Raw genomic sequence first — 26,543 nt, 5'->3', positions numbered from 1 at the left:
CAGGAAAACTCTTAATTCACCGGGAATTGGGTACAGCACTCAAAAACATTTTGCCCTGGTAAGGAGAAATAATTAGCAACAGACTAAGCAGGCTGCAGTTAAGCCTAATGAATCATAAGAGTCAGACCATAAAGGATCAAACAGTTTCCAAGCAACTTAACTACATTCTAGAACAAAGCTCATTATTTTATAGAAACATAAGACTTATAAAAACATAAAAATACCCAGCACCTAACAATCTAAAAGGAACCCAATCAAAGATCACTAGAAACAAAGAAACAGGAAAACATCACCCATAATGAGGAAAATAATTACTGAATTGAAATTTACCTAGTGATACAGATATTAGCATTAGTAGAAAAAGATATTAAAATAGCTATTATAATTGTATTTCATGTATTCAAAAAAGTTAAGAAGAGACATAGAAGATATTAAAAAAAGACTCAAATCAAAATTCTGGAGGGGAAAACTACAATATGTGAGATGAAGAATACATTGAATGGATTAGTGGCAGATTAGACACTGCTACTGCTAAGACTAATAAACATAAAGGCATGGCAACAGACACTATCCAAAATAAAACACACAGATAAAAAAGAATCAAAAAGAATTAAAATAAGCATCAGTGAGCTGTCAGATAACTTTAAGCAATCTAACACACGTGTAACTGGAGTCCTTGAAAAAGAAGAGAAGGGAGGGAACAGAAAAATATATGAAGAAATAATGGCCAAAAAATTTCCACATTTGATGCAAATAATAAACACAGAGGCCCAAAACAAGAAGCTCAATAAATTCAAAACACAAGACATGAAGAAAATGCCATCAAAGCCTATCATAATCAAAGTGCCCAAAACCAGTGATTAAAGGAAAATCATAAAAGCAGTGAGAGAAATGAGACACATTACATAGAAAGGAACAAAGATAAGAATTACGCAGATTTCTCATCAGAAACAATGTAAGTGAGAAGACAGCTAAACATCTTTAAAATGCTGAAAGACAAAAGTCAATGTATATACAGCAAAATTTCTTTTAAAAACAATGGTGAAATAAAAACTTTTCAGATATACAAAAACTCAAAAGTTTTGTCACAGCAGAACCACACTCCCAGAAATGTTAAGGGAAACCTTTCCAGCAACAGGAAAACCATACCAGATGGAAATATGGATCTGCATAAAAGCATTAAACACACTAGAAATGGAAACAACACCAGTACATATATAAGATTTTTTCCTTTAATATCTAAATCACTTTAAAAAATAAATGGCTAGTTAAATATTATGAGTATATGATGTATAAAATTAAATATATGAGAACAACAGCATATAGGCTAGTAGAGGAGAAAGAGAGGTGTATTTTAAGTTTCTTAAACATATGTGAAATAGAATAATACCACTTACAAATAAACTGTGATAAGATGTAAACTAAAAACCCTAAAGGAACACTAAAATAACAGAGGTATACCTAGCTAGGCAAGGAGATAAAATGGAATACTCATTTCAAATTGATAAAAATACTCCATTCAAAAGAAAACAGAAACATCATTAGTCATTAGGCAAATGAAGGTTAAAATAATGAGATACCACTACAGACTTAATTAGAATGGTCAAAATTTAAAAGACTGACTATATCAACTGCTTGCAAGGACAACAGAGGAACTGGTGGGAATATAAAATGATATAATCATTTTGGAAAACAATTTGGCAGTTTCCTAAAAAACAACTACTATATGTTCCAGCCATTCCATTCCTAAGTATTTACTCACAATAAATGAAATCCTTTGTCCACACAAATATTTGTACCCAAATGTTCATAGCAGCGTTATTAGTAATAGTCAAACAGTCATATAGCCATACAACAAAATAGTATTCAATGATAAAAAGGAATAAAACACTGACAAACATTACAAAATAAATGAATTTCAAAATATTTATGCAGAGTGGAAGAAGCTCAGAACCTTCCAAAAGCTGTCTACCAACTCTGATGTACCACATCCTGCAAGGCTCTCCACGATCTGACCCGCTGATCTCTTTGACTTCATCTCCTGTACTCTCCTTGCTCACACTAGCCACACTGACCTCCTTACTATTCCTTGACTATGCCACATCCTCTCACCTCAAGACTTCCCCCTGCCTGGAAAACTCTATTTCCCATGGTTTATGCCTTCACTTCCTTTAGCTCTCTGCTCAAATGTCATCAGAAGCCTTCCACAACCACCAGTTACTTAAAAGAACACTCATCACCTTCTGTGATTCTTTGTTCCCTTTAACCTGCTTTACTTTTCTTCATAGAACTTATAATCATCTAACATATTACATATTTATTTACTTTAAAAAAAAATCTCTCTCTTCTCTCTCCACTTGCCATCCCCACAGCTGTATGCCCAGTGTCTAGAGAGTATCTAGAATATAGTAAATGTTCAAATGCTTCTGTTTTTCCAATAATCAGGTCAGAAAAGCATACTGTACAAAATTCTGGAAATTTTCAGAACTCTCCAGCAGTTAATCAAGGGGTCTATAATCACTGACCAAAATTTTTTAAAAAGAATACATATCAATTTTGAACTCAGAGCCAGAACAAATAAACACAATAGAGGTCTCCATTTTAAACACATAAAATATGCATTAACCACTTTAAACACTCAAAATATTGATCGGCCATTATTGAAACCCATTTTAGGAATGAAGTAATATTCCTTTTTCCCTCTTTTTCTTTTTTTCCCCTTCTTCTTCTCTTAAAAAAAAAAAATTAAAAAAAAAAGAAAGAAAAAAAAGAATACATATCAATTTAATATTTAAGAAGTTTTGCAGTGTACAAATAGTGAACTGTAAACTATAGCTAAACTTTTAATAAAATAAAAACAACTTCTCTCTTTTGTTCTCTTTAGTTTTAAAACTAAATTTTATAACTACTTATGGCTTTTCTCTTTCTTTCAGAAATGTCCCAAAACTTCTGTCTAAAGATTAAAATATATATTCAAATATATACTTATCAATACTGATAAATGTAAAAAGTAATTATTTTAAGTTAATTGAAAATTCTCAAAAATGGCTAATTATGTATTTAATGATTAAGAGTGGCTATGCATATATTCGCCTTTTTAAAATATTGATTTAAGGATTCCTACTGTGTTTTTACAACATGTAATTTAGAACAAATTGTGTATAGCAGAAAACATTTGGTATCATAATAATTAATCTGATTTCTTTACAAACACAGAGCAGAAGTCCACTGGTAAACATTTAAATAACAGAGTCAACACATTCTAGACAGCATATAATTTACAATTAAGGGCTCCAGAGTCATAGCTATTTAATTAAAATAAATCTGGACTATTCTTTATTTTCATTATCTAACTACTATACTTAAGGCACTGATACTAGTATCATGATTTCACACTTATTTCAACATCAAAAGTCACCAAAAAGAATATATATCGCTTAACAAGCATTAACTAAATCACCAAAAAGAGTAAAAATCAATAGAAAAAAGGTCTCCGTCCATTTATTTAACAAATATCTAATGAGCATCTTATACAGGTACTAAGTGTAGTACTTGAGTCCCTATCCACCTGATTATTCAAAATGTTTCCAGATTAAAATAAAAACACTAGAATACAACAATGGAATTGGTTCTCATTAAAGATTTTACTAAGTGCCAACTAAGAGCACTGATGCTATGCCAGATAAACTGCTTTCCTACTACTTCTTAAACTAATACTAAATCTCTTCAGCCTTCTAGTAACTGAAAATAAGGATAATACCCCCTTATCCAGCATCCAGATAGCAGGTACTATATCATTTACTGGTCTCTATAATGCAATTGTCAATCAATCATATTCTGACTTATATTAACTTTTACTAAGGTTTTAAACTACTGTTTAAATATTTAATTTAACTTTTTGTGAATTCCTGTCTAGGTAAGTTCCTTCAAGGTAGAAACTGTGATGTACTTTTCAGAATCCTCTATGATCAATTAGTGTTGTTACTAAATATTAAGTATTTGAGAAGGAGAGCAGAGGAAGACTCAGCTTTGTAAAATATTAATTTTATACTTTGATAAGTGACAAAAATGGGAAAAATAACGCAATTACAATGTGTTTTAAAATAAACTAATAACAAGTCAACAAATAAGCAGTTTTACTTCTGTCCAGATTCAAGAGAAGAGGAATTAGACTCCAACTATTGGTGGAGGAGAAGCAAGGTGGAATGGGGGATATTTTTGTGAGTATCTTTAGAAAGTATAATTGCCATAACCCATATGTAAAAAAACTGTAAAGTCTCCCAAATACTAAAGAAGACGAATACAAATGCAAGAATATTCCATATTCACAGGTAGGAAAACTAGATGTTGTGAAGATGTCAATTTCTTCTATAAATCCAATGCAGTTCTCAACTTCCCAAAAAGACTGTGTATGGGCTTTGAAAAGCTGATTCTGAATTTCATGTGAAGGACTAAAGAGTCAAGTATAGCCAAAATACTCCTGAAAAGGAAGCATGCTGTGGAACTATTGCACAATCAGATATCAAGCCTTATCTTAAAACTGTCATAATTAAGATAATTTGGAATTTGGTGCAGAAATAGACTGACCAATGGAATAGAATATAAAGATCAGAGACATATGGAATTACAATATGCTTCAGAAGTAGCACCATAGAAATCAGGCAATAGTGACATACAAGTGATTTTCAAAATGGAATAAAATTTTATTTATGTCTACCTGATACCACCAATTCTAGATGGATTAAAAACTTGAATGCTAAAAGCTAAATATTTAAATCACTCAATTGAATATATAAAAAAATATATTCTTGACTCCTCCACGAGAGGAATTCTTGAACAAGACACCAAAGTAGGAACCATAAAAGACTGGTAACTTAAACTACATTTAAATTAAGAACCTCTTTTTATCAAGATACCATAATGAATGTGACAATATAGCTTTTACTATGTAAATCTAATGATGATAAATCTAGAAAATCTGTGATAATTGTTGATGAAATTATTTGTCCCAAAATAACTTTTACACTAAGTAGCAAAGAAATCTATATCCAAAATTCGGAGCAGGCATGAAAAAAACTAAGCAAATATCTACATCTAATAATAGCTTCAATTTCACTACTTCAATAGCACCCATAAATATTTTATGCCAGATGGAGGTCAATATGGTAAATATATATGCATATTTTAAAAAATCAGTAAACAAATACTTTGACCATAACCAATGTCTCAAGCAAATCATGTGATTTATAAATGATAGATTAAACAGTGAAGATGGTAAGAAATCTAAGTCATAATAATCTCATTAAATCATTAACATGCTCAGTACCATTCAATGATCACCATATCTTGCTGGGTACCAGATGCTGCAGAATATACAAATAGTAGAGACATAGTCTCTGCTCATTAGGTCTATAATCTAGTTAGCAAGCAGTAAATACAGAGAGATAAGTCAAATTTCCACCTAAATTTCAAATCAATCTGTTTCCTCCATCTCCACTATCACTAAGCTACTAACATCTATTTCTTGACCTCTGTAACCCTTCCTAATGATCTCTTGAATTCATTTCATTCTATCCCAATTTAATCACTATACTGCAGCTATAATAACATTTCTGAAATTCAAGAGGACCACAGGTGTATTCTTTGAAGCAACTGACTCTAGATTCAGAAACACCAGCAGGCACAGGGCTAAAAAACAGAGATCTGTGGAAAGCCTGTACTGAACAATGAAAGCCCAGAAGCCTTTATCTAATCTGCCTCTATAACTCTGTAAGACAAGCGCTTACCTGCCCTAGGGGGAAAATGAGGATTCTTCTTCAGAAAACCAAATAAGAACAATCTCCAGATACTGATATTTAGACTTATCCCTAAGGAAAATACCAGCTTGCCCAAACATCCTTAAGTCCATCAGAAGATAAGCAATCCACTTTTTAATATCTCAGAAAAACAAACAAACAAAAAAACCGATTACACCCATGGACAAAATGCTATAAAGAAAGGAAAAGAGAATAAGAAAAAGCTCTTGTAAACTAAATAACATAATAGCAGAAAAAAAGAATTCAAAGAAAAACATTAAAGATAAAGCTGAGGGAATCTTTTAGAAAATAGAGCAAAAATCGGACAAGTAACCCAAGAGTTCCAACATCCCATAGAACAGGCAATTTTTTTCTGCAAAGTCCCCATAAGTAAACAGCTCAGGCTTTGTAGGCCATACAGTCTCTGCTGCAACTACTTAACTCTGCTGTTACAGTGTGAAAGCAGCCAAAGAAATGTGTAAGCAAATGGAATGGACACAAGGCCGACATAGCCTCTGAGCCAAAGTTTGCTGACCCTTAGAAAAAGAAAAAAAAAAAAATTAGCAGAGATTAAACACAGAAGAATAAATGACCAAAGAAAAATCTAAGAAAATTACCCAGAACTAAAGAACATGAGTTTGTAGAAAGAGTCTAACACAGTGACATCATCATCAAATTTCAGAATACCTGAGATGAACTAATTTCAAAACCTCCCAAACAGGAAAAAAACAAAACAAAACAAAAGCAGGTCCTGTACATAGACTGGAAAATCATATCATACTAGCTTCTTTTAAAGTAGAACCCAAAAAAGATAGAAAGGCTTCAATATTGAAAGAGAATTCCAACTAGAATTCTATACCTAGCAAAATTAGCAATCACATGTCAGGGGAGAATAAAGGCATTTTTAAGAAATATAATTACTTATATTTATCTCCAAGATACCCTTAATTAGAGGGCTACTGCAAGATTACTCCAATAAAAAAAAATAGAATAAACCAAAAATGAGGAAGACATAATGCCTAGGAAAATAGAGACTTAACATAGAAAAGCAGCAAAGGAAAGTCCCAGAACAGGAGTTGTACAACAAGCCTAGGAAGTCCACATAGGAACTAGGGGAAGAAGAGTTTAGAAGAATATCTTTAAAGAATCGAACTGATACATTTGAGCATATAAGAAATATTATTGATAGTATGTGACAGAGATGCAGAGCATTTAGAGAAAATTAACCACAGATACAGAGAACACCAGGCTACTAAAAAATGAGGCAATTACTAACTTTTTATTTTATTTATTTATTTATTTATTTTTAAGACGGAGTTTTGCTCTTGTTACCCAGGCTGGAGTGCAATGGCGCAATCTCGGCTCACTGCAACCTCCACCTCCTGGGTTCAGGCAATTCTCCTGCCTCAGCCTCCTGAGTAGCTGGGATTACAGGCACACGCCACCATGCCCAGCTAATTTTTTGTATTTTTAGTAGAGATGGGTTTTCACCGTGTTGACCAGGATGGTCTCGATCTCTTGACCTCGTGATCCACCTGCCTTGGCCTCCCAAAGTGCTGGGATTATAGGCGTGAGCCACCGCACCCTGCCTAACTTTTTAAAAAGTAAAAGGCAGTACTATATTTCACTGTTTGACTTAGCAGAAAACAATATCTTCATAATCAGTATGAGTTTATATTACATTAACTTAACCATAAATTGTAATATATGTAATTATACAGGGGAAGGGGAGTAGGAGAGCAAGCTGGGAAGCCAGAGTTCCATCTAAAATAAGAAATTAAATAAATAAATAAATAAATAGGCCGGGTGCGGTGGCTCACGCCTGTAATCCCAGCACTTTGGGAGACCGAGGGGGGCAGATCACCTGAGGTTGGGAGTTTGAGACCAGCCGGACCAACGTGGAGAAACCCCATCTCTACTGAAAATACAAAATTAGCTGGACGTGGTGGCATGTACCTATAATCCCAGCTACTCGGGAGGCTGAGGCAGGATAATCGCTTGAACCTGGGAAGTGGGGGTTGCTGTGAGCCGACATTGTGCCATTGCGCTCCAGCCTGGGCAACAAGAACGAAACTCCAACCCCCCATCCCCCTAAAAAAAGAAAAGAAAAGAAGTAGAAGACTGGGCGCAATGGCTCAAGCCTGTAATCCCAGCACTTTGGAAGGCCAAGGCGGGTGGATCACAAGGTCAAGAGATCGAGACCATGCTGGCCAATATGGTAAAATCCTGTCTCTACTAAAAAATATCTGGGCGTGGTGGAGCACGCCTGTAGTCCCAGCTACACAGGTGGCTGAGGCAGGAGAATTGCTTGAACCCAGGAGGTGGAAGTTGCAGTGGGCAGAGATGGTGCCATGGCACTCCAGCCTGGCAACAGAGTGAGACTCTGTCTCAAAAAAAAAAAAAATCTAAACCTGATTAATCAAGAAATATCAGTCTACACATGTGATTTAGTAATAAAGTGGTAAATTGCAGGGGGAATGGTCAAAAGGATTAATAGTGGTTTGTTCCAAGTAGGAGGACTTGCAAGTGGAGAATATGGGATATTATAAAACTTGTATTTGTATTTGGCTTTTAAAACCATGTAAACATATTATTTTTAAAAATTATGTTAAAATAATTAAAATTTACTTTTAAAAAGCAAATAACAGTGGGGTACAGTAGCTCATATCTGTAATCCCAGCACTTTGAGAGGCCGAGGTGGGTGGATCACCAGGTCAGGAATTGGAGACCATCCTGACCAACATGGTGAAACCCTGTCTCTACCAAAAATATAAAAATTAGCTGGGCGTGGTGGCATGTGCCTGTAATCCCAGCTACTTGGGAGGCTGAGGCAGGAGAATTGCTGGAACCCAGGAGGCAGAGGTTACAGTGAGCCAAGATAGCCCCACCACACTCCAGCCTAGAAAATGACTAGTGAAGAATATCTGCAATACTAATTATTGACAGAAGATCAATATCTTTCAACTTACAAGGAGCTCTCACAAAAGACATCAACATAATATAATATATACAAATATATTAACAGGCAATTAACAACAAAAAAATTACTGTCCAGGACATGTGAAAAAAATTCATCCTTCAGAGCTTTTACAAATTCAGATTAAAACAACAAAGTGGCATTATTTTAACCTATCAATTATCAAAAATTTAAGAAATGGGTAATACCAATGATATACACTCACAAGCAATGCATTTAAAAGGTTTTTAGAAAATCCATTGCTTGTGAGAGTATAGAAGTCAACGTGTCATTTCTGGAGGAAAATTTGGTAATAAAACAAAACCTTAAAAATATGTATAACATGTGATTCAGCAAGTTCTGCTAAAAATAATGTGTATAAAAGGATTCATCTGCAAAGGAAATATTTTAGCAAAACTGTCTAAAGACTGTCTTTTTCATACTGATTTAGCAGAAAAAATATAACAGCCTTACCTGAACTGTACGTCCTGCATTGATATGCTCTTCATGTAACTTATCCCAGATTCTGCACCTTTGATACTATAAAAGAGAGGGGAGAGGTATTAAATTTTTCATCACTACCGGGTTATTTCCCATTACCACAAAAACCCCCACTCACCTATCCAAATTTAAACATACCAGCTAGAAAAGATAGCGATGTAGTAGTGGTAATTAACTTTCCAAACACATACAAATAGGAAATTATTAAGAATATTGCACACAATACTACAGAAATTGAAAACAAACCAAAGAACCCCCATTAGATCAGGTTATTTTATTTTACTAAAAAAAGAGTCTGTATTTTTTCTATGTTGCAAACTCCCTAGAGACGGAAAATATAAAGAATGAGAATGTAAAAGAATATTTAAAAAAAGTGTTCGTAAGATATTCTTACTGTATATGAAGAATTGTACATGTCTGTCAATGATAGTGTTAAGTACTGAAAACTAAAATCTGAATTTTAAAAAAGTAACACTGTAACTACAGACTACAGAGTAAATAAAAATGAGACTCAACTTTTAATATACATGTTTAATTTTTACCAAGGCAATTTATAGCTTTCAGAGTATCATACAAAAAAATATATGAACATAATTATGGGAATTTTTTTACTTGATAAAAACCATTAGAATATGTGATAACATTACAGCAAAACATTTACATGGAATTTAAACATCAACACCAACTATATTATTTTTAGTTGAAATTTAAAAATCAAATAATTAAAATATTAGCAGATGTGAATACACTAAACATGCTTTTGATACTTTACACATCCCCCCCAAAAAATCAACCTATAAATAATTAGAAAAAACAGAAATATGAAAGAATATGCCCCATATGCCTGGAAAATATAGATTATAAGAGTAGAACACTAAAAAAATTTCTAGGGCATTTTTATATTCCTTGTTCTGCACATTCTTAAAATTTGGTAAAGAATGATGCAACAGGCTGGGCATGGTGAGTCACGCCTGTAATCCCAGCACTCTGGGAGGCCAAGGTGGGCAAATCACAAGGTCAGGAATTCAAGACCAGCCTGGCCAATATGGTGAAACCCCATCTCTATTTAAAAATTACAAAAATTAGCTGGGCGTGGTGGCACACAGCTGTAGTCCCAGCTACTTGGGAGGCTGAGGCAGGAGAATCATTTAAACCAGAGAGGCAGAGGCTGCAGTGAGCCAAGATCATGCCACTACACTCCAGCCTGGGTGAGAGTGAGACTCCATCTCAAAAAAACAAAAACAAAACAAAACAAAACAAAACAAAAATTCTTTAAAATTAATAGCAATAAAAAATAATCGCCTGGTGGCTCAAGCCTGTAATCCCAGCACTTTGGGAGGCCGAGGCAGGTGGTTCACGAGGTCAAGAGATCGAGACCATCCTGGTCAACATGTGAAAACCCCCATCTCTACTAAAAACACACAAAAAATTAGCTGGGCATGGTGGTGTGTGCCTGTAATCCCAGCTACTCAGGAGGCTGAGGCAGGAGAATTGCCTGAACCCAGGAGGTAGAGGTTGCGGTGAGCTGAGATCGCGCAGTGAGCTGAGATCGCGCCATTGCACTCCAGCCTGGGTAACAAGAGCGAAACTCGGTCTCGAAAAAAAAAAAAAATTGCCATGCATGCAAAAAAGCAGAATAATATGATCTGCAATAAGAAAAACCAATAAATAGAAATAGACCCTGATATGACAGAGATGATGAAATCAATAAACAAGGATATTAAAAACAGTTATTATGATGTGTTCCATGTATTCAAGAAGGTAGAAGAAAATATAAGCACATTAGAAGAACAGACATAAAAGATATTTTTAAATATTAAATTAATAGTTTTTTTTTAAGAAATACCTGAAATTTAAAAATGCAATAGCATTTTTAAATGTAGATAAGACAATGTAGTAGATCAGTAAACCTAAGGACACAGCAATAGAAACTATCCGAAATGAAACACACAAAGAAAAATAAGTTGAAAATAAATGAGCAAAGATCAGTAAGTCATGGGCCAAATGAAAACAATGTGAAATACATGTAACTAGACTCCATGAGAGAAAAATAATTTGAAAATGTAATAGCCAAAGTTTTTCCAAATTTGAGAAAAATGATAAAAATCATAGATCCAAGAAAAATGAAGAAAACTATACTAATGCACATTATAGTAAAATAAATTAAAATAAATAAATGAATAAAATTTTAAAACAGAGAGAAAAAAGACACACAAAGTACCAAGAAACAAAGATAAGAATGACAGAAGACTTCTTGTGAGAAACAATGTAAGCCAGAAGACAGTAGGACATCTTGAAAGTATTTGAAAACAATAGAAAATGCAACCTAGAATTCTATACCCAGAGAAAGTTTTTTTTAAATAAAGACAAAATATATATATATATATTTTTTGACCCAAAAACCCGTATTTTATTGACACTTTTTCCCACAGAGAATCTTAGAAAGATGTCACATTTTCTGTTAATGAATGAGAGGAGCCCACTCCTATCCTGAATCATTGTTTGCCAACAGCAACAGATACAACTGTCACACTTTTTAAAATAACGGCCACTCCCTTCAGCCCACACCTCCACACCCTCATCTGCCTCCCCAAGGCTGTCAGTTCAGTCAAGTCACCCCCTCCTACTCTGGTATTATCTTGAGAATTGAAATCTTCAAGCAGAAAAAAAAAAAGAAGTTACAAATAAGTGAGTGGGGAACCAAGGGAAGCCCTTTGACTATGATTTCCATTTTCTGTTAAATCCACGCTGCAGAGATACAAGGATAAACCACCATTTTGGTTCCCAAGTTTTATTCAAGAACACATACAAAATATTCCAGATAAATGAAATTTAATCTTCGTCTTCCTCCTCTTCTTCATCCTGGTTAATCTGGAAGTAACGTTATTCGTAACTCTCTTTGCTGTTAGCAACTACGCGCAATCAATCACGTAGATTATTCTTCTTCAAATATTTTTTGGTGAGATATTTCAAATACCTTTTGGAGAAGGGCACCTCAGACGTCACGGTGATCTTGCTCTTGCTCCTTTCGATGGTCACCACCCCTCCACCAAGGTTCCCGGCTTTTCCGTTCACTTTGATCCTTTCTTGCAAAAACTGCTCAAAATTGGCAGCATCCATGATTCCATCTTCTACAGGGTGGGTGCAATCAAGAGTGAACTTCAGAACCTGCTTCTTTTTTTTGCCCCCCTTTGCCACAAGCTTTTTCACGGGAGCCATGGCGGCAGTGGAGGCAGAAAGCAAAATATATTTTTTAAACATTAAAAAGCTGATAGAATTCATCACCAGCAGAAAGGTGTGCACAAGAAATGTTTAAAAAAGTTCTTCAAGATACCTGACAGAAACCTGGTTCTACACAAAAGAATAAAGAGCACTGAAAATGGCACATACAGATATATATGTAAATATAAATATTTTTCCTTATTTTTACAATCTCTTTGAAAGATAACACAATGTAAAGCAAAAATAACAACAACAAATGGGGTTGACAATATATGCAGAAGTAAAATGTGTAACAACCATGGTATAAAGACCCTAAGAGAGGAACTGGAAGTATATTATCAAAAGCTTTTTATAACATATTTGAAATGAAACATATTACTTGAAGGTAGACTTTGATGTTAAAGATGTATACTCTAAACCATAAAGCAACCACTAAAAAATAAAAGTAAAAAACCAAGAGGTATAATAAGCCAGCCAAAGAAAAAAATTGAATCATAAAAAATATTAATCCAAAGGAAAGAAGGAAAAGGGAACAAAGAACAGATGGACAAAGAGACAAAAATAGCAACATGGTAGATTTAAGACAATCATTTGACAAAATTGAATATTTATTCATTAATAAAAACTCTCAGCAAACTAAAAAACAGAAGTTAATGTCCTCAATCTGACAGCAAGCATCTACAAAAACCCTACACTTAACATCATACTTAGTGGTCAAAGACCATTGTCTAATATTGGGAAGAAGGTAAGGTTGTCTGATCTCACCAGTCTTACTCAGCTTCTTACTGGAGGCCCCAGCCAGTGCAATAAGGTTAAAAAAGGAAGGAAGGAAAGAAGGGAGAGAGGATGACTTGAGAGACATATCTTCAGCTCCCTTCTTGTCTCCTTGATGCTCTCATCCAGCAAGAATATGCCCTTTTTGGTTGTTATAGTTTGACAGTAGAGAAGAACAATTTTAATTAGTTCAATCAATACCTATTGAACATGTACTATGTGACAGGCATTAGAAATACAGCTAGGCACTGGAGAAAATGTCAAAGTCCTTGCCTCCTTCAGTCTACAGTCAGGAAGGCAGTAAATATCCCTCATTTGCACAATATTTTGTACCCTTCCACCCTCGCCAGATACAGTCACATCTTCCAATACACAGATTAACTCCTGACCCCTTTGGGTAAATAAAAAATTAAAATCTTTGATGATCAGGAGATAAATAATCTGAAAGGCAAAAACAAAAACAAAAAACATGTGAATGTTAAATCTATAAACCTTAAGGTCTGTGGCCCAGGACTGTGTAAAGGTGGTATGTTTATATCTAACTGGGGATGGTATCTTCAGGACATGTGGAATAGGGAGCAATTGAGCTGTGCAATAAACAGTGTCTGAAAGGTGACAGATGATAGGGTGGCTATTGTCAATGGATGCAAAAGAGAAAGCAAAATTATTCGACTCCAAATTTTTCCCACTTTCCTTCTTTATTGAGGAAAATGAACTTCCAAATATAAAAATCTAAAATAAAATGATTAAGAGGAAAATAAAAACAAAGGAAGATTAAGAACAAATCTAGATACTTCAAATGAGTCCAAGTCAACAGGCCCAGGGAAATTACATTCGAGAGAACCAAAAGACCTTGCAAATGTGATCACAGAAATATTTCTGCTTGTCTGTGAAGAATTGGTAAGGTTCCTAGAGACTTGCAAATATTGACCCAATTTTCACAAAAGAAAGTATATTTAAAACACTGCAGGCTGTAAATCTTAATGAGAGTCTTGGAGAAAATTTTGTACTAGGTAATTAGAGAGATGATTTGGGAGAACATGTAGAAATGGTGACAGTATACCAGCATGCTGTGGCCCTTTCCTGTCCAACATTTTCATCAATGACTTCAAAACAAAGAATGCATAATTATCAAAATTACACATAACATAAATTAGAAAGATTAACATAGATGAAAGATCACAATTCCACATAATAACAAATATAACAATGATAACTGTAAAGTCCAGTATTTAAATTAAAAAGAGCAATTGCACCAGTATAAGAAATAGGTATGATCTGGTTCAACAGCTGTAGTTCATATTTTTAAAAAAAAGTCTTGTGGAATTTATTTAGTTGATTACAAAGTCAATTTAAAAAGCTGGCAGTATAGAATGGCTTCTAAAATGACTGATGTAATCTTAGGTTCTGTACATGCATATGTATATTCATTCATTCAACCCACTTTTTTTCAGAAGCACACTACATTTCAAGCACATTAGAAGTTTAACACATTTACTAACACAGGGATCTCAAGCAAGTAATTAAATCTTTCTCCACCTAAAAAGTGAAGGCAATAATAATAACTAACCTATAACAATGCTATAAGGATTAAATGCTATGATATATAAAAACACCTAACATAGCACTCAGCAAATGAAAATAACGACTACCTTCACTGTTATTATTTTTTCATTTGTCAAGAAAACTAGAAGAGATTACTATTTCAAGTGGAGGATGAACTAGATGACCTTATTTCTTATCACAACAAATTACAAGAGAAATAAGTAATAATTCATGTTTCCTACATGATTTTGTAACTAAATTAGGATACACTATTAAAAGTTATCAATCCAAATGTTTGAAGAGGAGAAAAAACTTAAAATGATTTAATGATATGTGTGAAAAAAATTACAAGTACGTCCTAAGAAATTTAGTTGAGACCAAGCATTGCTAAACAGCACTACTTTCACAAAGCATCTTTTTGGTGTTGTCTCTTTGCATGGTGGCACTAGAGAGGTAGGTTAAAGCAGTGCCATAATTTTAGCCAATTACTATGCTTTGGGTTGCAAACAACAGGAAACCCAAAATTTAAAATGGCTTTTAATAATAAGTTATTTATTATCTCACATACAAAGCAGTCTAGAAGTAGGATAATTCTACATTAGTTTAGCTCAGAAGCTTACAAAGTCAAGTGTCCAAGTTCTACGTTGCTGCTTTACTTTCAATAAGGAGCTTTTGTCCTCAGATTTGTCCCCTAATGGCTGCAAGAGGATTGGTTCCAGTTCCAGATACAACAGGAAGACACACAAGACCAAGAAGAAGGGGACTGTTTCCTTCCATGTATATCTGTATATCTTCATAAGAGTAGGAAAATCTTTCCAGTTTCCATATCCCAAACAGGTTTTCCCTCAGGTATAATTGGCTAGAACTACAGGATATGTCTATTGTTCCCTGGTAAACAAACATTGGCAAGATTGGAATGCCCTCGTTCATCAGACCATCATCATTCACCACCTGTGCTGAGGCTTGCCTACCTTGAAACACAAAGGAAGGAAACTGAATGGGGTTCTGTCAGAAAAAAAGGAACGAGGTTGGGAAAGGTGATTAAAAGATCAAAGCAGATATTCACACACTAAAAAGAGAAATGGAAAAGACTTGCATTATAATCACAGATTAACAATAAATAAGAGTGATTATGTCTGATTTTATACTATATAGTTCAGATTTCATGTTGGTTCAATAGACCATGCCATCCATTTTCATACCTAATTATATGCTGCCTCTTATCAGTCTTCGAATATTTCCTATCTTATTTCCTTAACTGGACTGCAAACTTCTTGAAAATTAAAAATCTATCTTTTACATATTCTTCAATGCTAGCAATCTAAGAAATAGCAAACATCAACAAATACTTATGAAAAGCTAACATTTATTTCCTATAATAAATAATCTCCCTTCTCATTAAACCTGACAGATTGAACACAAATATTCATCTCTGCTCTTTTCCAAAACCCCACTAAATGACAACAAAGAACTTTAGAAAGTATAAATTCACAAGAATAATGAGAACAGAAGACATCAACTAACCAAAAACAAAACAAAAAAAGGCCAGGCGTGGTGGCTCAAGCCTGTTATCCCAGCACTTTGGGAGGCCGAGGCGGGTGGATCATGAGGTCAAGATATCCAGACCATCCTGGTCAACATGGTAAAACCCCATCTCTACTAAAGATACAAAAAATTAGCTGGGCATGGTGGCACATGCCTGTAATCCCAGCTACTCAGGAGGCTGAGGCAGGAGAATTGCCTGAACCCAGGAGGCAGAGGTTGCGGTGAGCCCAGATTGCGCCATTGAACTCCAGCCTGGGTAACAAGAGCGAAACTCCGTCTCAAAAAAAAAAACAAACGAAAAAAAACCAACAACAACATTTTAGAAGCTAGAAAGAGTATGGATATGTTGTAACTGACTCAGCAAACCAAAGAAAGCTAAAATGTAAGCCTACAGAAGGGGTGTATGGCAGGGGAGAGTGGCAATGAGAAGCAAGCCACAGACAGAACACTTCTCAGAAGGACTAAGTAACTGAAGGTACCAGCTACCAGGTAACCAGACGGAAGTGTATGGTGGGGCAAAAAGCAGAAGGATTGGTTGAAAATTTATGTAATGAACAGGTAGTCCACCAGATCCCCTCTATTCTTTTCCAAGCAACCTCCCTATTCCATCACTGCACAAGACAATACTAGAGAAGACAGCCTCTGGAGAGGCTAGAGAAGCTAAGGATTCTAGACATCAAGCACAGCTAAAGCAGGGATCCGTTACTATACCACAACTAGGAAGATTAAGACTGGACAATAAATCTCTGAATGGTGGTGAACCTGCTCGCCTTCTCACCTGCTTTCCTTTCCCTGGCTTACAAGGCTGGTCACAAAATTGATAATAAATCCACCCCTCCAATCTCTCCACCCCAATCCCTACCACAACTATCACCTCTGAAAAAATAAACACACCCCAACAGGTAGGAGATGGAGGATTGCTTTCTTAAAACTGAGCAGCTAACAAGACCTAGAGTTACTGATATCTAGTGGTTCTCCCATTAAAATAGATTCTCACCTATTACCCCTCCAGATAGCATAGCCCCTACTCTAACCTGTTACCCACATACACACACACAAACACATTTACACACATACCTTCCAATAAGTACTCTTAAATATCAACAGCCAGTCAAGAAAAGCATATAGTATTATATGCTGAAACAGAAGAAAGAGAGAGAGAAGAAAGAAAGGAAAAAGGGACTTGGGAAAAACAGGACAAAGGAGAAGAAAACTCAAAAAAAAAAAAAAAGAAAAAGAAAGATGTTATGATACTGCATCCACGAAATGAAAACAGAATTCTCTTTAAAAACAGAGGCCAGGCATGGTTGTTTATGTCTGTAATCCTAGCACTTTGAGAGGCCAATGCAGGAGAATCACTTGAGGTGATTTGAGAGGCTTTGAGACGAGATGGGCCTGGGCAGCATAGTGAAACCCCGTCTCTACAAAAATATTTTAAAATTAGCTGGACATGGTAGAACACATCTGAAGTCTTAGCTATTCAGGAAGATGAAACCGGATGATCGCTTTAGCTCAGGAGTGTAACATTACTGTAAGCTGTGATTGCCCCACTACACTCCAGCCTGGACAACAGAGTGAGACTATGTCTCCATTTAAAAGAAAGAGAGAGACACACACAACAAATGCACTGAGATTAAAAAATAACCTAAAAAAGGTATGATTCTGGTTATTCCATCCAGCCAGTATGTGGATGTGATGGCTGGTGCTGGAGTAGCCATCTTACACACAACGTAGAACCAAGTTGAGGATGGGAGAGCAAGATGAAAAGAGCATGGGTCTTTGATGATTGCTGAGCGGCCACTGTACCCCTTGACTACCTCTGTTGCTATGAGATTAAAAACAAAAGCAAAACAAAAACAAAAAACCTCTGTCTTATTTAATATATGATTTTTGGGTTTTCTGCCTCTTGTACCTTATCCATATAACTAATATAGTATGTGCTACACAGTAAATTTTTCCCCAAATCCCTACAATAAAAAACAAAGAAAATTATGTTCCAGGCTTACTATCTTGTCATTCCTTTTAACAATGCTTTAGTCTATCTTACATTAGCCAAGAAAGCTGAATACTAACACTTCAAATTTCAGGATTACATTCTAATCAAGTTTATCATGTATAATAAAATGAAGGACCTATGGAATACGGCTCCAGGTGTCCACAGCACACTACTCTCATTGTTTTCAGATGTTGCAGAATCACTCCACTAAGGCTTACCTTCAATTTCCCTTCAGTCTGACTTTCTTCTTTCAAATTCATATTGGATGACTGATGTCCAGCATAATAAATATTTTATCTTTCTACACCTTTTCCACAAGAATAATATGCCTTTCTGAAAGTGAGGCACTGTCAGACACCTGGAGTCCAAACTTAGTTCTTAACTCTTTTGTCCAGAGTGAGCCCTGCAGCTTTTAAATGTTTTTACATTGCCGAAACGTATCTATTAAAATAAGCTATTCAATTCTGTATAGATAAAAAGTCATTTTCATAATTAAATTAGACATCCTAGAGACAGTGGCATGATCAAGGACATGGAATAAAACATAGGTTAGTATAAATTTAACTGTTTGGCTTCAGATGATATCACCTAAATTATAATTACTCTGATACTGTCTAAAAATTCCACAGTAAGTAACAATTTCATAAAATGTTAAAGAAAAAATGCCTGGCAGCGGTAGATGGATATAATTCTGGAATAATTTTCTTATGACATATGGTACAACTAATCAAATCAGTAATATAACCATTCTATCCCCACCCACCTGGATTTTCCATTGATGACTGATTGGGTGATACATGTAGCAAGGATCTGTGGGTACTGACAGTGGGCACTTTTTTATAGAATAAACGTAAGAAAAGGAAAATCTAAGACAGATATGCCAAACCTCAAAGGAAAAGGAGGACAATAAAGGTAAGAAATGGCCTTAATTTGCTTCTCATGTTAAAAAGAAACCAGTTATTAAACAACTCTTTATCCATCCTTAGAAGTCACAGTAAGTAACGAAGAAAGAAATCCAGGGAGGACAAAATCCTAATCCTGAATTATAGAAAGACTTACATATTTGCATTAAAATTTTCATTTTAATATTCTCAGAACTGATTTTCTCCACTTTTAAAAGGACTTGAATTCTAGGAAAACAGATGGTATCTATGGAAGAAAAAGGTACACTCTTCTGACTTTTATAAGCTACTGAGTTGAGTAATGAATGTTTATATTGAAAGGCTTAATGACCATATTCACCGCTCCCAACCTTCAAAGGAAAAAATAAATAAATGAAGTTCTGCAGCTTAAGACTTATTCTGGGAAAGGTCTTTTTCAAGCAAAAACACTGACCTGTCCCGTAACAAATAAGACAGTGTAATTTGCCAATTAATGCTCAGTACTCAGTAAACTTGCTATTTCAAAAAATGCCACAACCACTTTACTGACCAGGGCAGGTTCTATGCAACCTCCACTATAGTCTCTGAGATAAATTCATCTTCCCTCTACCTATTTCCTCAACTGACCTAAGCAGTATTTCTCAATTGTGAGCTTTCCTCAAAGGGAAGCACTGAAGTAAGGGAATTCCCTCATATCTCCCAGTGATTTACTTCTTTAATATATGTACACCTAAAGAGCATACGAGTTACTGAAAGACACATACTCAAAGTTCAAAAACTTGCCATGGGGTGAAAGAAATTAAGGCAGGTACATCAGTCAAAGTTCTCTGCCTTTACATTATAGTGCATTGTCAATCAGTTTGTATCTTCATTACTAACTGCCTAAAACCTCAATACGTGCAATTAAAAAGATGTAGACTCGGCCAGGCACAATGGCTCACACCTGTAATCCCAACACTTTGGGAGGCCAAAACAGGAGGACAGCCTGAGGCCAGGAGTTCAAGACCAGCCTGGGCAACAAAGCAAGAACCTGTCTCTCCAAAATATAAAAATAAGTTAGCCAGGCATGATGGTGTTTGGATAGCCTGAGCCCAGAAGTTTGAGGCTGCAGTGGGTGATGATCATGCCACTGCACTCCAGCCTGGGCAACAGAGCAATACCTTGTCTCTTAAACAAACAAACAAAAAAGTATAGACTCTATTCCTATATCCCTTCCTAGAACAAAGGAATATATATAAGGTATATATGTAGAACAGAAAAAACAGCTAAAAAATGAATAATGTTGCTAAATCAGTACGAGCTAGGTGTCTCAGCAAAATTTCTTATCTAGGCCGGGTGCTGTGGCTCAAGCCTGTAATCCCAGCACTTTGGGAGGCTGAGGCGGATGGTTTACAAGGTCAAGAGATTGAGATCATCCTGGCCAACATGGTAAAACCCCGTCTCTACTAAAAATACAAAAGAATTAGCTGGGTGTGGTGGCGCTGCCTGTAGTCCCAGCTACTTGGGAGGCTGAGGCAGGAGAATTGCTTAAACCCAGGAGGCGGAGGTTGCAGTGAGCCAAGGTCTGGCCACTGCACTCCAGCCTGGTGCTTGGTGACTAGTGAGACTCTGTCTCAAAAAAAAAAAAAAACTGGGCCAGGCGCGGTGGCTCACACCTGTAATCCCAGCACTTTGGAAGGCCAAGGCGGGTGGATCACGAGGTCAAGAGATCGAGACCATCCTCATCAACATTGTGAAACCCCGTCTCTACTAAAAACACAAAAAAATTAGCTGGGCATGGTGGCACGTGCCTGTAATCCCAGCTACTCAGGAAGCTGAGGCAGGAGAATTGCCTGAACCCAGGAGGCGGAGGTTGCGGTGAGCCGAGATGGCGCCATTGCACTCCAGCCTGGGTAACAAGAGCGAAACTCCGTCTCAAAAAAAAAAAAAAAAAACAACTTACCTAATACTCTAAATTTAGCTGAAATGAACAACCAATATAAATCAGACTATGTAACTATTTCTTGTGGTAGTAAATGAAACAGCTTACCTTCTCAATATTTATCTGGTGCTTTCTTAACCTCTCCAGGTCTGTTGGGATTACTATCTTAATGAATTTCTGAATAGCTGGTTCTAGACGGCGTAATTTCACTTTTTCTTCATCTTCAGACATCCTAAAAAAATGTTGTATGACTTCGCTGGTAATAGCTGTCTTCTCCACTCATATAGAAAAACCTAAAAGAAAAATATTTCTTTAAGAATGTTTAGCTATCAGTTTCTATTATTTTTAAAAGCCAACAATTAGTTTTACAATTTATTCTAAATATGTATCAACTTAATGCTGAGCTTGAGTGGTTCTTTATAAAACCACTGATTCTTAAATCTTTTTCCCTTTACAAAAATTATGTATATTTTAGAATGTTCAGAACAATATAAATAAATGAGGAATAAAATAAAGTCAACAGTCATCTCCTCACCTTTTACAAAGAGTACAAAATGAACTCTCTACATTTTGGCATATGTCTCTCCAGGACTTTTTCTATGTAAGTATGTATGTATATAAATACTTAAAAAAAATAGGAGTACTGTCCAAGTTTTAATTTTCTGATCGATCTTGGACATTGAATAACTTTTTTTAAAAAAGTTGTCAAATGGCTTAACATTGATGCTTGTATTAAACTTCATGTCTAATGTCATCATAATGTAACTTTGTAATTACACAATTTCAAATATAACATGATATGCAACGCTTCTCATTGATTTAAATTGCCTCTTCCATTTTCAATAAAGTGATTAGTACTGCCTACAACTGAGTCAAATAACCAGTGACAGAGCTGGAATAAGAACCCATGTTTTCTGAAATTACATTGAAATACTTTTTCCACTTCACCTATAGTTTTCTACTAGCATTCCAGAAAGTCCAAGGGTATGCATTTGGGGCCAGAGTACAAGAGTAGGGGCTGGAGGAGAGCAGGTTTCAGGATCCCACCCCCTAATTCAACTGCAGAAACTTTACTTACTACTATTTTATGAATTGGAGCTTGTCAGAGCTTATATAAATAATGGGCTTCACAGCTTAACCAAGCTTGAAAGCCACCATTGTACACCATGCTTTCATGCCATTTCATTAGGTACAGCTTCTCCCATGTTTTAAAAAATTTTGAGCATGTTAATACTGCTGAGTTATGCTGTCTTAGTCCAGGGTCCATAGAGCTAGGAATTCACATACAGACTTTGTGGAGTCCCTGACTCTTTATAAAAAATTGTGAATGAAGGGGCTGGGTACAGTGGCTCACATCTGTAATTCCAGCTACTCGGGAGGCCAAGGCGGGAGGACTGCTTGAGCCCAGCAGTTCAAGACCAGCCTGGGCAACATGCCAAAATCTCATCTCTACCAAAAGGGGGAAAAAAAAGTTAATGTAGTTTATTTTGGAGAATAGAGTCCATTGTTTCAAGAGATTCTCAGAGATCTATCATCCCCAAAACATTAAATATTTATCCCCTTTCTTTTACAGCTGAAAATCTTGACATGTTGGTTATAAAGACTGCCTCCAATGCCTATCCATTAGTAACTTGGTTTTATGTTTGATACAAGCTCCAAAGTAAAAAAGGAAAATCTCCAGGTACAAAAACAAAGAGGGTAAAACAAGTGCAACAGTGAATGGGAACTGGAGACATATGGAGAAATTCATTACCAAAAGAGACCATCCACAGACCCAACAAACAGGAAAATTCACAGCTAATGGACTAAAGATAATAATTTTAAAAAGAAATTAAAGTAAGTATATTTTTAAATATCCAAAGACATAAAGGAAAGAATGGAATCCTTAAAAAATATATATTATGAAACAATAAGAGGCCAATCTGAATATAAACCAAGTAAAACTTCTAGAAATGAAAATCTCCAAAGATGTGTTAAACAGTAAACTATATAGCTAAGAGACAATTACTGGTTGGAAGAAATCACTCAGAACACAGAGGAATAAAAAGATGGAAAGTATAAAAAAGAAGATAAAAGATATAAAGGATAAAATGAGAAGCTCAATAACAAGTACTAGTACCAGAAAGAAAGAACAAAGAAAATGATAAACAGGAATTATTCAAAGAGAATATACTGAGAATAAAAATGTAAGACCTCAAACTGAAAAAGCACATCAGCCTCAAGTAGCATAAATTAAAAAAAAATTTTGCCTAAATATATGGAAGGAAATTACAAAACATTAAAGAAAAAGAATCAGAAAAAACAAATGAGAGATAAAAGATGTAAAGCAATAATATCTTGCTTTTAACAGCAAGATATTAAAAGACAGAAATACCTTCAAAGTGCTGAGAGTTAGTATATACCCAGGTAAATTATCATTAAGAATGAAAGCAAAATAATCATTTTCAGACATACAAAGACTAAGAGAGTTTATTACCAAGCCCCTCATTAAAAGAACTACTAAAAGGAATATTTTAACAATAAAGAAAATAAACCCAAAAGAGTAGAATAGCAAGAAGCAATGAACAGAATAAACTGTTACCGGATAGAATAAATGGGTGGATGAAACAACAAAGAAAATAAAACATTTATTTTGAATAGTGTGATGAAGTATAATAAAAATGTTTCCTTGTAAATAATTTTCTATAATTACGTAGATGCTTCATAATTTTACAAATTGGCTACTGTTGGCCATTAGGTTGTTTCCAATTGTCCACTATTACAAACTACAGTGTAATTACCCTGCTTATACATAAATCCATATTGTCACCTATAATTATTTCCTTAAAACAATCAACAAAGACACAACCTGTTTAAAGGGAGAAAATATTTGCAAACTAATCATCCAACAAGGGACTAATACCTAGAATGTATAAGAAACTGAAGCAATTCAACAGCAAAGAAACAAATCGTTTCATTAAAAAATTGGCAAAGAAGCTGAATAGACATTTCACAAAAGAAGACATACAAATGACCTAAAAGTATTTTTTTAAATGCTCAACATCATTAATCACCAAGGAAATGCAAATCAAACCACAATGAGATAACATCTCACCCCAGTTAGCATGGCTATCACCAAAAGGATAAAAAAATAACAAATGTTAGTGAGGGTGAGGATGTAGAAAAAAAGGACTCTTTTTTTTTTTGGATACAGAGTTTTGATCTTGTTGCCCAGGATGGAGTGCTGTGGCATGATCGGGGCTCACTGCAACCTCTGCCTCCCAGGTTCAAGCAATTCTCCTGCTTCAGCCTCCAGAGTAGCTGGGATTACAGGTGTGTGCCACCATGCCCAGCGAATTTTTGTATTTTTAGTAGAGACACAGTTTCACCAAGTTGGCCAAGCTGGTCTTGAACTTCTGACCTCAGGTGATCTGCCCGCCTTGGCCTCCGAAAGTGCTGGGATTACAGGCGTGAGCCATGGCGCCTGGTGAGAAACAGGGCTCTTACACATTGTTGGTAGGAATGTAAATTAGTACAACCATTATGAAAAACAGTATGAGCAGGGTACCGTGGCTCACAGCTGTAATTCCAGCACTTTAGGAGGCTGAGGCAGGTGGATCACTTGAGGCCAGGAATTTGAGGGTAGCCTGGGCAACAAGCAAGACCCTGCCTCTCTGAAAAAATTAAAAACTAGCTGGGTGTGGTGATGTGTGCCTATAGTTCCAGCTACTTGTTAGGCTGAGGTGGGAAGATCCCTTGAGCCCCAAAGTGTGAGACTGCAGGAAGCAGCGTTCTTACTACGATACTACAGCCTAGACAACAGAGTGAGATCCTGTCTCAAAAAAAAAAAAAAAAAAAAGAAAGAAAAACTGTACAGAAGCTTCTCAAAAAATTAAAAATAGAACTACTATAAGATCCAGCAATACCACTACTGGTTATTTATCCAAAGGAAAGAAAATCAGTATACTAAGGAAATACCTGAAGGTCCATGTTTACTGCAGCACTATTCACAATACCCAAGATATGGAATCAACCTAAGTGTCTGTCAATGAATGTATGGAAAAAGAAAATGTGGTATGTATACACAATGAAATACTGTTCAGCCATTAAAAAAAAGAAGGAAATCCTGCTATTTATAGGCAACATGGATGGAACACCTAGCCTGTACTCCCAGCTAGTAGGAAGATCACTTAAGCCCAGGAGTTAGAAGCCAGCCTGAGCAACATAGTGAGATCCCCATTTCTAAAGAAAAAAAAAAAAGTTGATCTCCTGGAGGTAGAGAGTAGAATGATTGAAAGGGCAGGAGGGATGAAGAGAAATTGGTTAATGGGCACAAACATACAGTTAGATAGAAGGAATACATTTCTCATGTTTGATAACACAGTGGGGTGACTATAGTTAACAATAATTTATTGCATATTTCAAAATAGTTACAAGAGAAGATCTGAAGTGCTCCTAACACAAAGAAATAATAAATGTTTGAGGTGATACATATCCCAAATGCCCTGATTTGATCATTATACTTTGTATGCATGTATCAAAATATCACATGAATCCTATAAATATGTAAAATTCTTGTGTAGTAATTGAAAGAAGTAACATAAAAATAAAAAATAAATATCTGGATATAGAATTACTAAGCAGATTTTTCAAGGTTTTTTAATATACATATTTCCATATCCCACAAAATGTTATGCCTATTATGCTCCTACCAGAAACGTAACACAATATCTATTTATCCATATTCCAACCAATGTACTTAGTATTATCATTCTTAGACATGTCATTGGTAAAAAAAACGATGTCTCATTATTGTTTTAGTTTGTATTCCTTAAATTACTAATGGTGTGGATTTATCACCCATTTGCATTTCTTTTTTTAATTTTTAATTTTTGTGGGTATATAATAGTAGGTACATATATTTATGGGATATGAGTTATTTTGATACAAGCATACAATTTGTAATAATCACATTAAAGTAAATGAGGTATCCATCACCTCAAGCATTTATTCTTGTGTTACAATCTAATTATACTTTTAGTTATTTTTAAATACACCACTGAATTATTATAGTCACCCTGTTCTGCTATCAAGTACTAGATTTTATTCATTCTTTCTCACTATTTTTTTGTACCCATTTCATTTCTTCCTTCATGAATTGCCTGCTCATGTCATCACATCTGTTTGACTACAGGGGATGTCTTTCTCTTATTGACTCATAAAAGACTATTACATGTTGAATATATCAATTATTTGTCGAACATTAACAATTCCCTATCTATCATACTGCCTCTTTTGTTTTCTTCTATACTGCAGAGAGATATCTTTATATCTACATCATTCCTATCAAAATGTTTTTTGAACATACCTGTTGTTCAATAGATGCTGCATGAACTAAAATATTTCTTCACATGTCCCTTCTTCACCA

The 26,543-nt window shown here is 35.2% G+C and overlaps 1 protein-coding gene and 1 pseudogene across 4 annotated transcripts in view; both read right to left on the bottom strand.

The window, feature by feature from the left end:
• Window positions 1-26,543, bottom strand: part of STX17 (syntaxin 17) — a 71,455-nt gene that overhangs the window by 41,900 nt on the left and 3,012 nt on the right. For 3 of the 4 annotated variants that reach the window (XM_017975027.4, XM_078373396.1, XM_002743138.7), the window contains exons 2-3: window positions 21,245-21,429; window positions 9,226-9,291 (exon numbers count right to left, since the gene is read on the bottom strand). In XM_017975027.4, coding sequence (XP_017830516.3) covers window positions 9,226-9,291; window positions 21,245-21,367 — 189 coding nt within the window. In that variant the 5' untranslated portion in view covers window positions 21,368-21,429. Of the gene's footprint in view, window positions 1-9,225; window positions 9,292-21,244; window positions 21,430-26,543 lie in introns of those variants that run through there. The other variant, XM_054258342.2, reaches the window with a different exon arrangement.
• On the bottom strand, window positions 12,028-12,495 carry LOC100414453 (large ribosomal subunit protein eL22 pseudogene; annotated as a pseudogene).

Source organism: Callithrix jacchus, chromosome 1 (assembly GCF_049354715.1).
Source record: "Callithrix jacchus isolate 240 chromosome 1, calJac240_pri, whole genome shotgun sequence".
NCBI classification, from domain to species: domain Eukaryota; kingdom Metazoa; phylum Chordata; class Mammalia; order Primates; family Cebidae; genus Callithrix; species Callithrix jacchus.
The sequence above is the reverse complement of the archived record's forward strand: the minus strand, read 5'-3'. Positions and strand labels throughout refer to the sequence as shown.